At 35.0% G+C, this 11,835-nt stretch overlaps 1 protein-coding gene across 2 annotated transcripts in view; it reads right to left on the minus strand.

Moving 5' to 3' along the window:
• Positions 1-11,835, minus strand: part of LOC111148107 (F-box protein 11) — an 88,385-nt gene that overhangs the window by 1,501 nt on the left and 75,049 nt on the right. For both annotated transcript variants that reach the window (XM_022504516.1, XM_022504515.1), the window contains exons 12-22: positions 9,240-9,457; positions 8,211-8,296; positions 7,104-7,198; positions 5,531-5,653; positions 5,357-5,442; positions 4,518-4,594; positions 4,284-4,427; positions 1,879-1,989; positions 1,155-1,262; positions 731-839; positions 40-138 (exon numbers count right to left, since the gene is read on the minus strand). In XM_022504516.1, the coding sequence (XP_022360224.1) occupies positions 40-138; positions 731-839; positions 1,155-1,262; positions 1,879-1,989; positions 4,284-4,427; positions 4,518-4,594; positions 5,357-5,442; positions 5,531-5,653; positions 7,104-7,198; positions 8,211-8,296; positions 9,240-9,457 (1,256 nt within the window). The remainder of the gene's footprint in view (positions 1-39; positions 139-730; positions 840-1,154; positions 1,263-1,878; positions 1,990-4,283; positions 4,428-4,517; positions 4,595-5,356; positions 5,443-5,530; positions 5,654-7,103; positions 7,199-8,210; positions 8,297-9,239; positions 9,458-11,835) is intronic.

Raw genomic sequence — 11,835 nt, forward strand, 5'->3', positions numbered from 1 at the left:
GCATAAGTGGGTAACAGAGCAAGCAAGTGTGCTACATACCTATCATGTCTAATAAATTCTACATCATGTCCCTGATGGCACTTCTTAATGCAGTTCACACATATGGCATTTCGATCTGTGGTGTTACAAGTGTGACATCTAAAAAGCAAAAGCTTACGTTATTTTTCTTGAAATGTTACTTCCTCAAAATACTGCATTTTACCATATGACCTTACAAGAAAAGAGGACCAAAACCAAAATTTTTATAGCTCTAGGCCAGGTTAATTTCTGCAAAAGGACTTTAACAAGTCAATCTCCTGGTCTGTGTCTTCTGAGAAAAACAACGATTTGCAAATTGTAGAAAGGCAGCTGAAACTTTCATTTAAAAAATACTTAATCTGGGGGCAGGGCATCAAGAACCACTCAGTGACTGGGGTACATGGGACACTTAATTAGAGCTTTACTTTGAAACTCCCAAGCAAAAGCATTGTGTTCCACCTTTCCAGTGATAGCAACAGTTGCTGTTGCTCTTCCATATTTGTGGTCTCAAGCAGACTGATCACAGAGAACTTTCTATGGACAAATACAAAATTCTCAATTATAGTCTCTTTCCTTGGTAATTTTCCCAATACCCAATTTTCTCTACCTTTAGCTTACATTTAAGAGAAAAATGTAAAAATATTATGTCTTGCCAGTTTAGAAAATCACTATCTCCCCTTTTTCAAGACTCACAAGTAATTTAGAAATATACCTGTAGAAATCATGCATGGGATAGCTGGTATAACTTGATATTTTATATAAACATTGGCCTCTACTAACAGCCTTTTCTATGGCGTCTTGATTGTTCATTATTTTGTTATCTGCAATAAAAGAACAAAATAAGTAAAATTCTAGAGGACAAAGACTTAAGATAAAAATAGAGATAGGATTATTCCAATAGTCACTTTTTAAAGACCTTCAGAGGAGGCTAACCAATTAAGTAAAAAAAGTCAGCTTAAAATAGAAAAATGGATTTTCCTGGTGTAAGATACTCCCAACTGTTTAGAACAAGTCAAAGCTTTCAAAGTAGTTCTGAGTTGTAGTTAACTTGGCAGAGGGACAGCAATGGCTTCTGATGCCATTATCTTTTAATGGCATATTTTGTGTATTTATAGGCAGAGCAGACTCCAACATACCTTTCATTGTCACATTAACACCAGATGCTAAAAATAAGCCTCCAAACCGGTTGTTAAAAATCTGATTGCCTTCTAGTGTTGCAGTTGCATGATTTGTAATTTCAATACCTGAAGTAAAATTTACAAACAGTAGATGCATCATCACATTATAGTTTCTTAACGTCTAAAGAATAAGATGCAAATGTTTGAGTCACTGAGAATAACATTTATTTTCCACTGTTAACAGTCCACTATCCTTGCTAAAGAAAGGAATACTACTTACTACAGATGGTTCATAACTTACTACTTATTTTCATGGCAAGCAGATGATGATAATGCCTGCCCAGAAATATGTTTAGGTAGTCACTAGTTGTACATATGAAGAAAAAAAGTGTCATCTTCCCTGGCAAAAAGTTGAAATACATGCACAATACCTGGAAAGTTTGAGAGGCCAGAGGGCTTGAATTTATTTGTATTCCAAATGGTAGTACAAGCCTGCATTCTATCCCAATTAAGGTTTCATAATTACTACTGAACGCAAGAGAGAGATTTCTTGAAAGTCTGGCTGAGAACATTACAATCCAGAACTTGGATTATGTGCTCTTATAAGCCATTGTTAATTGCAAATTTTGCAACACACTTAGTACACCCCTTCAGTTATCAAGCAAAAGAGAATTAATATACTAAAGATCAAACATTTTAATGTACAGAAAACAAGCTACAGGTAACAAAAGAAAATACAAACCTGCAGCAAAGCCATCAAATATTCTGTTTTTCCTTAAGACTGGATGACTATTAGTGCTGATGAGAACACCTGCTTGAGCATTCCTGAAAATATCATTTTCTTCAAGGAGACCTATAATAAAATATTTCCTCAGATTAAGGCTTATGCACATAACAAATTTTAATAGTTTTGGCGGTATTCAGGTTTTTAGTTTCTTATTGACTGTGTTGTATAAAACTCAAAGGACTAATTTCTCAGCTGAAAAGTTTATTAGTAATTCAGGGGGGTTTAAGGTAGGATTTAACCAAGAACTGCTTAAAATGGCAGGTAACCATTCTAACAGATAGATGGAAATTCCATGGTACCAGGAACCATGTCTAGTTTACTCACAAATTCCTGGTGGCTGCCTGGCACCTATTTCTCACAAACACTGAATTAAAATTAGGTCCTTTGAAGTATTTTTAGAATCATTACAGCCTCAATGCTTTCATGCAAACCCTATTTCTGGTCATTATTCTTATAATCATTACTTGATAATTTCCTATAGTCTCTCTTCTGCTGTTTTTCCCAGTTTCCTACAACTGTCATGTTCCTTCTTTGCTTAAAAACTATTTTCAGAATAAAGTTTAAAATTAAGTTGCCATTTAAAACCTTTCAAAATATTCCCCTAACCTATTCCATTGTCTTACTACATTACCTATGCTCTGAATATGACACACATTTTTATCTCTATTGCCTTTGGTTTGTATTATTTCTTCATCCTGGAATGTCCTGCCTTCTTTCTTCCTAATGTCACTTCCTCTGGAAGATTTCAGTTTCCCCACCAAATTTATTATTCTCTCTTCTGAGAGTATAACATGATTTAAAAATGAGCTGAAGAATCAGACTTTTCAGGTCTTCAAATACAGATTCCACCACCTCCCTGAGTTCCTTATCTAATCTGGCCATAACGGCACCTACATACAAGGTTTTAAGGAGGATTAAATGAATTAATACATGTAAACATACACTGCATTAAAGAACTAGCTAATATTACTCCTATAAACCCTATTTATGTATAGTGAATTATTAGTTGTATATGAGCATTTCTGCTCTGAAAACATGAAACTTTTACTTCTGTAGACATTCAACCCACCTGTGATAGTTCAGTTTTGACCTCTAAACTGCTATTCCCCTGGAAAAGACTACTCCAACTTCCTACCTCTAATCTTTGCTTTTGCTAAGATCCAGTCTGAATTCCGTATACAAAGTTAGAATCTGGGCACTGCCCCTTCTCTAGCCTCAACTTTCAGTACCTTTTTGCGTCTTACTAATCAGAACCACATGGTTTCCTTTAGATTTTTGGTTACAATGTGCCATTAGACTCTAAGCTTTCCGGGATGTAGTTTTATTATACTGTTAAAATATAACAGTATTTTATTATACTGTTTTATTCACTATTGTATCTTTAGCATCTGTATCAGTTGTTGGTATAGAGGTGTTCAATTAATAAATAAGTACAAAACAAATGGAAGTGTGAATTGTTTTTTCTACACTGGGAATGGCCTCCCCACCCCACATTTACCAGTGAATACTCATTTTTCAAGACAGCTTAAGAGTTATTTTAGTCCATGAACCTTTTTTCAATACCTTACAAATAAAACCATCCACTGTATTGTGTTTCCTCATTATATCTTGTAAAGACTCCTATCAGATATGTCATCTTATTGAATTATTAGATTATGAGCTCTTTCAGAGTCTATGTCATTAATGGAATCATCACTGCTTGGCTGTAGTAGTAAATTTCATTGATTATGATGTAGTAGTAACTGGCTATTCCTTCCATATAAGATGTACAGTGCTGGGTTACTGACATTTCAGGAACGGTGATAAATTTGCATTTGACATTCTCCCCTAGTCTCTCTGAACAACATGCATTTGCAGATGTGGAACTTTTGCCTCAATGTAAAATGAGTTGACCTTCATGTATACAAAACCAGACACACCTTGGCTTCATTAATTCCACTCTCCAACAAACAGTTGCAAACAGGTACAAAGCAATACTTATTTACTACAGACATTTTCATATAGTTACAGGCCAATTAATTTCTAACCTAGTTCTGTAACTGGACCTTGATGTTTATTATAATCATATCACTATTCTAAATAAAAGAAAGTCCAGAGAGAAAATGCAAACAAATTCCACCTTAAAAATGCCTAACAATTAACACACTCAAGATGGCTACAAAAAGAAAAGAAAAATTGTATAAACACCTGTCTTCTTTATCTCCAGGCACTAATCTAATCTATCTCAAGACCAGATAAGGAAAAAGACTGAGATTCACTCACTTAAAGCTTATATTAATTGGCAATGTCCCTGATCATTAAAGATATGGAAGAAGAATAATGAAAAATTGGGTTTTTTACTAATGCAAAATTAACAATACCTCGACCCCCATTAAATATACAGATGCCACCATCTCTTCCATCATGGATTTTATTTCTTCTTAGTGTAGGATTACTATCTGTCTTAATCCAGACTCCAGCCATTGCATTGTCAAATATTTCATTGTCTTCTATACAGCCTAGACCTACAAGTACAGAATTTTAGGTTATGTTATTTGGAAAGTATAGCTCTAAAGGCAATTAGCAATAAGGAAAAAATGAAAGACTGAACATACCAGAATTATAAACAAGAATTCCACCATTTTGTCCTCCCCAGATTTTGTTGCGTCTTATTTTGGGGTTGCTTCCAGTCCTATGGATACAACAGAAAATAATGCCATCTTAACTGCTTCTACTCCCATATCCCATGTTATGTTAGGTAACAGTGAAAAAATTTATATTAATCACAGTAAGAATAAGTATACAATGGAGTGTCTTTCCAGATGCTCTGAGAAATTTGTCAGTAAAGACACTGGTGTAATTTTGTTTAATTCTATTTCCAACAGAATACACTTAGTTATAGATTATATTATTACTATAGAGTCTCCTAATATATAAACTACACTGAGGAGGTTAGATTAAGTGACCACTATTATTGTATACTCACCTCATATATAAAATGAAGGGTTGAATTATAAGTACTACAGTTTCTAAAACTGTTAAAATACAGGAAAGAGGGGTGTAAAAAACTAATACTCTCACAGAAATAGTGTAAAAAGAGAAGCTCACATTTACTGAGTGCCTACAACATGCCAGGTATAGCTCACAAGTATTTTTATATAGCTGCCTACTTTCCAAGTATGATGGAGTACACTGGCAACTCTGTTACAGTGGATGACAGAATAGTGGAAACATGTTCCTATGGTAGGCATATGTGCCACTGGCTGCCATCAGCTGGTTCAAGAAAAGCTATATTCTGACAATTTAAGCCAAGCATGTGATAAGAGCATGAATATATATACAAAAGGAGGAATAAAAATTGAGCATTAAATAAACAAGGGAAGTTCTTTTACATACCCCACATATTCCCACCGAATTCCCTCCCAAAAGAAAGCCAAATGTGAAAAATGTTTACCTTATCTGAACCCCTGAATACATATGATTATAGATATCATTGTCCTCTAGCACTCCATGTCCATTGTCATAAAAATAAACACCAACCTAAAATTAAAAAAAAATTGTTTTTCAAATGACAAAAAAAGTTTATAAAACAATCTATTTCCCATGTAAGAATCCAAAATAATTTTACCTGCTTTCCACTATGTATCCTGTTTCTTCTCAGTACTGGAGTGCTGCCCGTTGTCACCCAGACCCCAGCCAGAGTATTACTATAAACTTCATTCTCTTCTATTACGCCTTGTCCTTTCTCATGCTAAATAAAAATTACATTGATACAATATATAGCTTTTAGAAACAAGTAGTTTATAGTATGTTCCCCCCTTTAAAAACAGTTATGATAAAAAAATTTCAGTTTTTATTTTTTCACCTGGATGAGGTAGTAACATTGCTTTTGTGTAGCCTTTACTTGAGTTTAAGCTCTGTAAGTTTTTTTTTTTTTTTTTTTTAAAGATTTTGTTTATTTATTTGACAGAAATCACAAGTAGGCAGAGAGACAGGCACAGAGAGAGGGGGAGGCAGGCTCCCTGCCGAGCAGACAGCCCGATGCGGGGCTCGATCCCAGGATCCTGGGATCATGACCTGAGCCGAAGGCAGAGGCTTTAACCCACTGAGCCATCCAGGCGCCCCGAAGCTCTGTAAGTTTTTATACTGTTCTTTATGTGATTTTGTACTTTTAAGCTTCTTATTTCATTCTAAGATATATAACAAACTGAAGGTCTCTCATTTAGTAAGCTAACAGCTATTTCTTTTCTTTTTTTTTTTAGATTTTTATTTATTTGACAGAGAGAGAGAGAAAGATCACAAGCAGGCAGAGAGGCAGGCAGAGAGAGAGGGGGAAGCAGGCTCCCTGCTGAGCGGAGAGCCCGATGCGGGCCTCGATCCCAGGACCCTGAGATCATGACCTGAGCTGAAGGCAAAGGCTTTAACCCACTGAGCCACCCAGGCGCCCGCTAACAGCTATTTCAAATTACTGGTGAAATCATTCAAAATAAGGTCTCAGGTTACTAAAATACTTATTTTTATTTTGAGAAGACTTAAGACTGAAATTTAAAACTGAAAATAAAAATTAGAGTCATACCTGGCATTACACAAGGACCTTTCTGAAATTTCCTACATTTTCTCACTTGAATCTGTTATAACAGTTCCAGATACACCATGGTCTAACAGAAGGTATAGGACCAATACGTGGTTTGAAAATCTTGTAAGATGCTCAATTATGTTTTAGTATAAATTCAAATGAAAAACTGACTTTTCAAAAATATTCAGAAATATTCAAGTCTAGTATTATTAGTACTTTCAGTGATATTATGGATTTACTTACTACTTTTGGAAAATTTCAGACTCCCAGCATAGTCATATCAACAAAACTCCAGGGTAAAAGTAGAACTCAGCCAATCGATGGTTTTGAGAGGTCAGCCCATAATACCAATTATAATTAAAGACTTTAATAAAAAAAGGTATATTCTCTATGTCTAAACTCAGTTGATTGAATTTTACAGAACACTACACATACTATGTAAGTCATTCATATACTGGCAGGGAGAACAAGAGTGTTATTTATTGTATAAATATTAAAGACAGTCATAAACTCATACCTGTAAGCTAAATATGGCCTACTCAAGGCTAGATATAATTCTATCCTCTTCCATCCTCTCTCTCTGGTTTTGAGGCATGACATTCTAGAACTATATTCATTGACTTACCACATAAATCCCACCATGTTGGCCATCATGAATTTTGTTATGTCGAACAATTGGACAACTGTTTGTCCTAATCTGAATTCCTGCTAATGCATTGCCTATTTAAAAATAAAAGTTACAATGTCAACATATGGAGCCTCATGGAACACAGTAAGAATTTTACATCATTACATGTAGTCAAAATTTTTAGAATTTTAGGAAAAGCATGATTTTGTGAAATATGTCATGTTCAGAAAGATATTTATGGTTTGAGAGCATTAAAAAACAAAACTAAGGGAACTAGGAGTATAAAAAGAAAAACTGTAGGCAGTATAGACATAATAGTTTGGAGTAGAGACTCTGAAGCCAGGCTGCCAAGTAAGGAACCCCGGGAATTCTACCTTCCTGTGTGACTTTAAGTTATTTAACCTCATTGTATCTTTGTTTCCTGATCAGTAAGTGGGGATATTTAACAGTGTCTACTTCATAAGGTTTATGTAAATACTATCCAGTTAAGTAGCAGCAAAAGAGAAAGCCCAGGAACATATCCGTGTCTAGCACACACACATCAAGTGGTCTACTGAATTTGTATCTCAAAAAGTTTTAATGAGGAGTAAGTATTTACCCTTTATATATATATATATATATATATATATATATTTTTTTTTTTTTAGATTTTACTTATTTATTTGAGAGCGAGAGAGTGAGAAGCAGACTCCCCACCGAGCACGGAGCTCACTGTGGGGCTTGATCCCGGGACTCAAGGATCATGACCTGAGCCAAAGGCAGACATTTAATCAACTGAGCCACCCAGGCACCTCCACCCCCACATTTACAATTAGTACCAAAGTGAAAAAAGAGTGAATCTAAGGAAACTGCATACTCCCTTCAGACTAAGGTCTTATTTGTATTTTCATGACTGGTATCTAGTATAGTTCCTGGTAAATACTGGGTACCCAGTAAATGTTAAGTGAATAATGACTAACAAGTAAATAAACATCACAAGTAATCTTTACTGAGAATTTAAAGAAATTGTATCACCACTTCTTGGAGGGTTTCAAAGTGGTATATTTTGCTAATGACAGGAAGAGAGGCCAAGCTCCAAAATTTTATAGAACAAAACATTCTTACCATAAATGTCATTTCCTTCAATAAGGCCTCGTCCATCACCAAAGATGTAAACTCCCCCTTGATTTCCATTAAATATAGAATTCCCCCTATAATTATGGTAAATAATAAAAAATAAATCTCTATTCAGTAAAAGCTTATTTGTTTAACACAATCAACTACAGGGCCACTCATACTCATGGTACCTTAAAAAATTATTTACCTTCTAGGGGTCACAGTTTCCTAATCTGTAAAAACAAGGGACTCAGACTAGATAATTTCTAAGTTCCTTTGTTTTCTTTCTAAGACCTAACAAAAGAGCCACCTAGTATTTGAGACAAAGTAACATTCTTAAAAATTCCCCTCAAAATAGCTGATACATTTAGAACTTTTTTTTAGCTGGTCTAGACACATATGCTGAATATTAACAAGATGGAAATCTCATAATCTACTTTCATAAAGCCAGTGGAAAATAAAACTTGGCAATTAAAATTAATTCCTTGTTACTGATTAAATTATAATAGTTCTGGTTCTATAGTCTTAGCCAACGCCTTTCAGACTGGATCTGTTTGTTTCCTTACTAATGCAGCCAGAGGGAATGGTAGGAACTACTAAAGAAAAGTGATGGCCTGAAGTTCTGACTTTTTGTTATTTTTGATCTCTCTGTCCAAGAATCTTTGAGTTAATTACTTTCCTGAGTTATGCTATCTGCAGACTCTCAGACAAAAAAAAGAGAAGACAAGGTCATTCAGGTTCCAAGAAAAGAACATGGCCCTATACACTCATTTATAATGCAGTTTGATAAACTTAAAATCATAACATTTGCAACTGTTCATAAAAGAATATTATGCATGACTTAGATCACTAGAAAACAAACAGAACACCCAAAAATAAATACAACAGCTTTGCTCATTCAGACGCATAGACATTTACTAGGAAGATCTATTTTGCAGTGGTCAGGTGTCTAGGAAAAACAGTAAGAGTTAAAGGTTGACTTTTCATATAACATAAAAAGTAAAAAAGTAATTTCCATCCATAGTTATATATAATTACCTTATTGTTGGGTCACTATTTGAGGTAATCCATACACCTGCAAAGTTGTTTGCATAGATTTTATTCTCTATGAATTGTCCTCTTCCTTTTTCATGCACATATATTCCTCCAGTCTGCCCATGATGAATTTCACATCGAACCACTGTGGGGTTAGCATAGGCTTTTACTTCAAAGCCTGCTATTCTGTTTCTGTGTATGTTGCAACTTTCAAAGTAACCCTGAAAAATACAGAAATCAAACTGAAGGTAAGGCTACTTTCCAAAAAGAAACGACATTAAAAAAAAATGACCTTTTTACTGTATGCCTCAAAATTAAGTATCAGAAATGTTCAAGGTTAAAAATAAAACACAGATACACACGAAATTTCAAATGATAAACGAAGAATAAAAGAGATTTAAAATGTTTTGGTGAAACAGAGAACCACAATTCTTCTTGGTCTGAGTATATGCAAAGCCAGGGAAGAAAACGAAGGGAAGACTTATTTAATAAATGCAAATAAATACTATCACCCAATAAATATACACATCCTTTAACAAAGATTTATTGAGTCTTAAAAAAAACAACTCTTAAGAGATTTAAAAATGTCCCAAGAAAACAAATTCTAAAAAGGTGACCTAAGGACATAATCAGAGACTACAGAAAAAGACATAGAAAATAATGTTCACCTTAGCCAATAACAGGGAATGGACTAACTTGTATTCATGCTCTACATGCTATCGTGTTAAATAAAAGGAACAGTATATACTTAAAGACAGTATATACTAAGTATGGTCTCAATTTTATTTCAAGAAAATACAACTTGAACGATAAAACAAAAATATGAAGGTGTGATTATCTGAGAAATATGATAGATTGCTTTTGTATTTTTTATACTTCTATGAATTTCTTAAATTTTCTATAATGGACAGACTTATTTTGTAATGATAATAAGTTACAGTAATACTGATATCCTAAATTCTCAGATTCAATCAAGACTAAATTTTTTTTTTTTTAAAGATTGATTTATTTGACAAAGAGAGCAAAAGAGTGAGCAAGAGGGGGCACAACCAGAGTTCAATCCCAGGACTCTGGGATCATGATCAGAGCCAAAGGCAGACACATTCAGGGGACTGAGCCACCCAGGCACCTCCAATCAAGACTAAATATTAAGGAAAAAAAAAATAAGATATTCCCAAAATGGCACTTGTAAAAGCCACTTCAACTTCTGGTCTATTTCCCTTCAAAAACTGAATATGCTCTCCTTTCTTTAAATTCCCTTTAAGTACTAAGAATTTTCTTATGGTACCTCTATGTAATGCTTTGTACTGTTCTTGTTTATTTGTCATGTCCATTCCTCCCTGATCCTAAGCTTCTGTATAGAAAGGATTATATTAAGTTCTGTTGTATCTATACAAGACTTTGCATATAGCAAAAGCAGGAATTCATTACTTTCTGCAAAATCTAGTGAAGGTTAAAAACAGGATATAATTGTGATACTCTGGTTTACTACATTATTTAACTCTTTAAGAAAATAGACCTCTGAGTAATATTCAAAAGTAGTTTCAGGTTTCGTTTTCCACAAAGAACAAATTATCTGGAACTTCTTCATATATGGATTACATTAAAAAGAGCTACTCTGGGGTGCCTGGGTGGCTCAGTCACCCAGGTGGTTTCGGCTTGGGTCATGATCTCAGGGTCCTGGGAGCTAGCCCCACAAGGGCTCCCTGTTCTGTGGGGAGCCTGCTTCTCCCTGTCCCTCTGCCTGTTGCTCCTCCTCCTTATGCTCTATCAAATCTTTTTGTTTATTTTAAAAAATTGTATTTATTTATTAGACAGAAAGAGGCAGAGTAGAGAGGGAACAAGTGGGGGAGTGGGAGAGGAAGAAGTAGGCTTCCCGCCGAGCAGGGAGCCTGATGTGGGGTTCCATCACAATATTTGTCTGTGGAGTAGTAAGTTTATTTAATTTTGGGGTGCAGTGAATCAGACCCATTTGGTTCTTGTCCAAGGCTGTAATCTCCAACTTAATCTTTTAAGGGTAATAAAATTATTTCAGCCTTCTCACGCTACTTAGTGGCTTCATTTCATAATCTGTTCAGAATGTGGCAAGGAAAGGTATGCTGCTTATTGGATTTCCAAAATGATTTCAATAACAGGCACTGTCACGTCTTGACTATACTGCAACTATACTTTGCAAGTACACAGTACTGCAAGTATACTTTGCTATGTATTGACTAAAAATGATTCAAATGTAGGGATGCTCTATTTTCTCTAGGTTTTGATTTTGTATAATTAAAAGAGTCAACTAGATCCACAAATTTACTAAGGCAAATAGCAGCCTCCTCTCCTCATTTTCCCTTATCCAAAGTCCCCCACTTTCAATTCTTCTGGCTGACTCTTTTTATCTACCTCTATATTTTTTTTATATTTTTATATTTTTTTATTTTTTTATTTGACAGACAGAGATCACAAGTAGGCAGAGATGTAGGCAGAGACAGAGAAGGAAGCAGGCTCCCTGCTGAGCAGAGAGCCTGATGTGGGGCTCGATTCCAGGACCCTGAGATCATGACCTGAGCCGAAGGCAGAGGCTTAACCCGCTGAGCCACCCAGGCGCCCCACC

The sequence above is a fragment of the Enhydra lutris genome, unplaced genomic scaffold (genome assembly GCF_002288905.1).
Source record: "Enhydra lutris kenyoni isolate GAN:26980312 unplaced genomic scaffold, ASM228890v2 scaffoldscaffold18, whole genome shotgun sequence".
Classification (NCBI taxonomy): domain Eukaryota; kingdom Metazoa; phylum Chordata; class Mammalia; order Carnivora; family Mustelidae; genus Enhydra; species Enhydra lutris.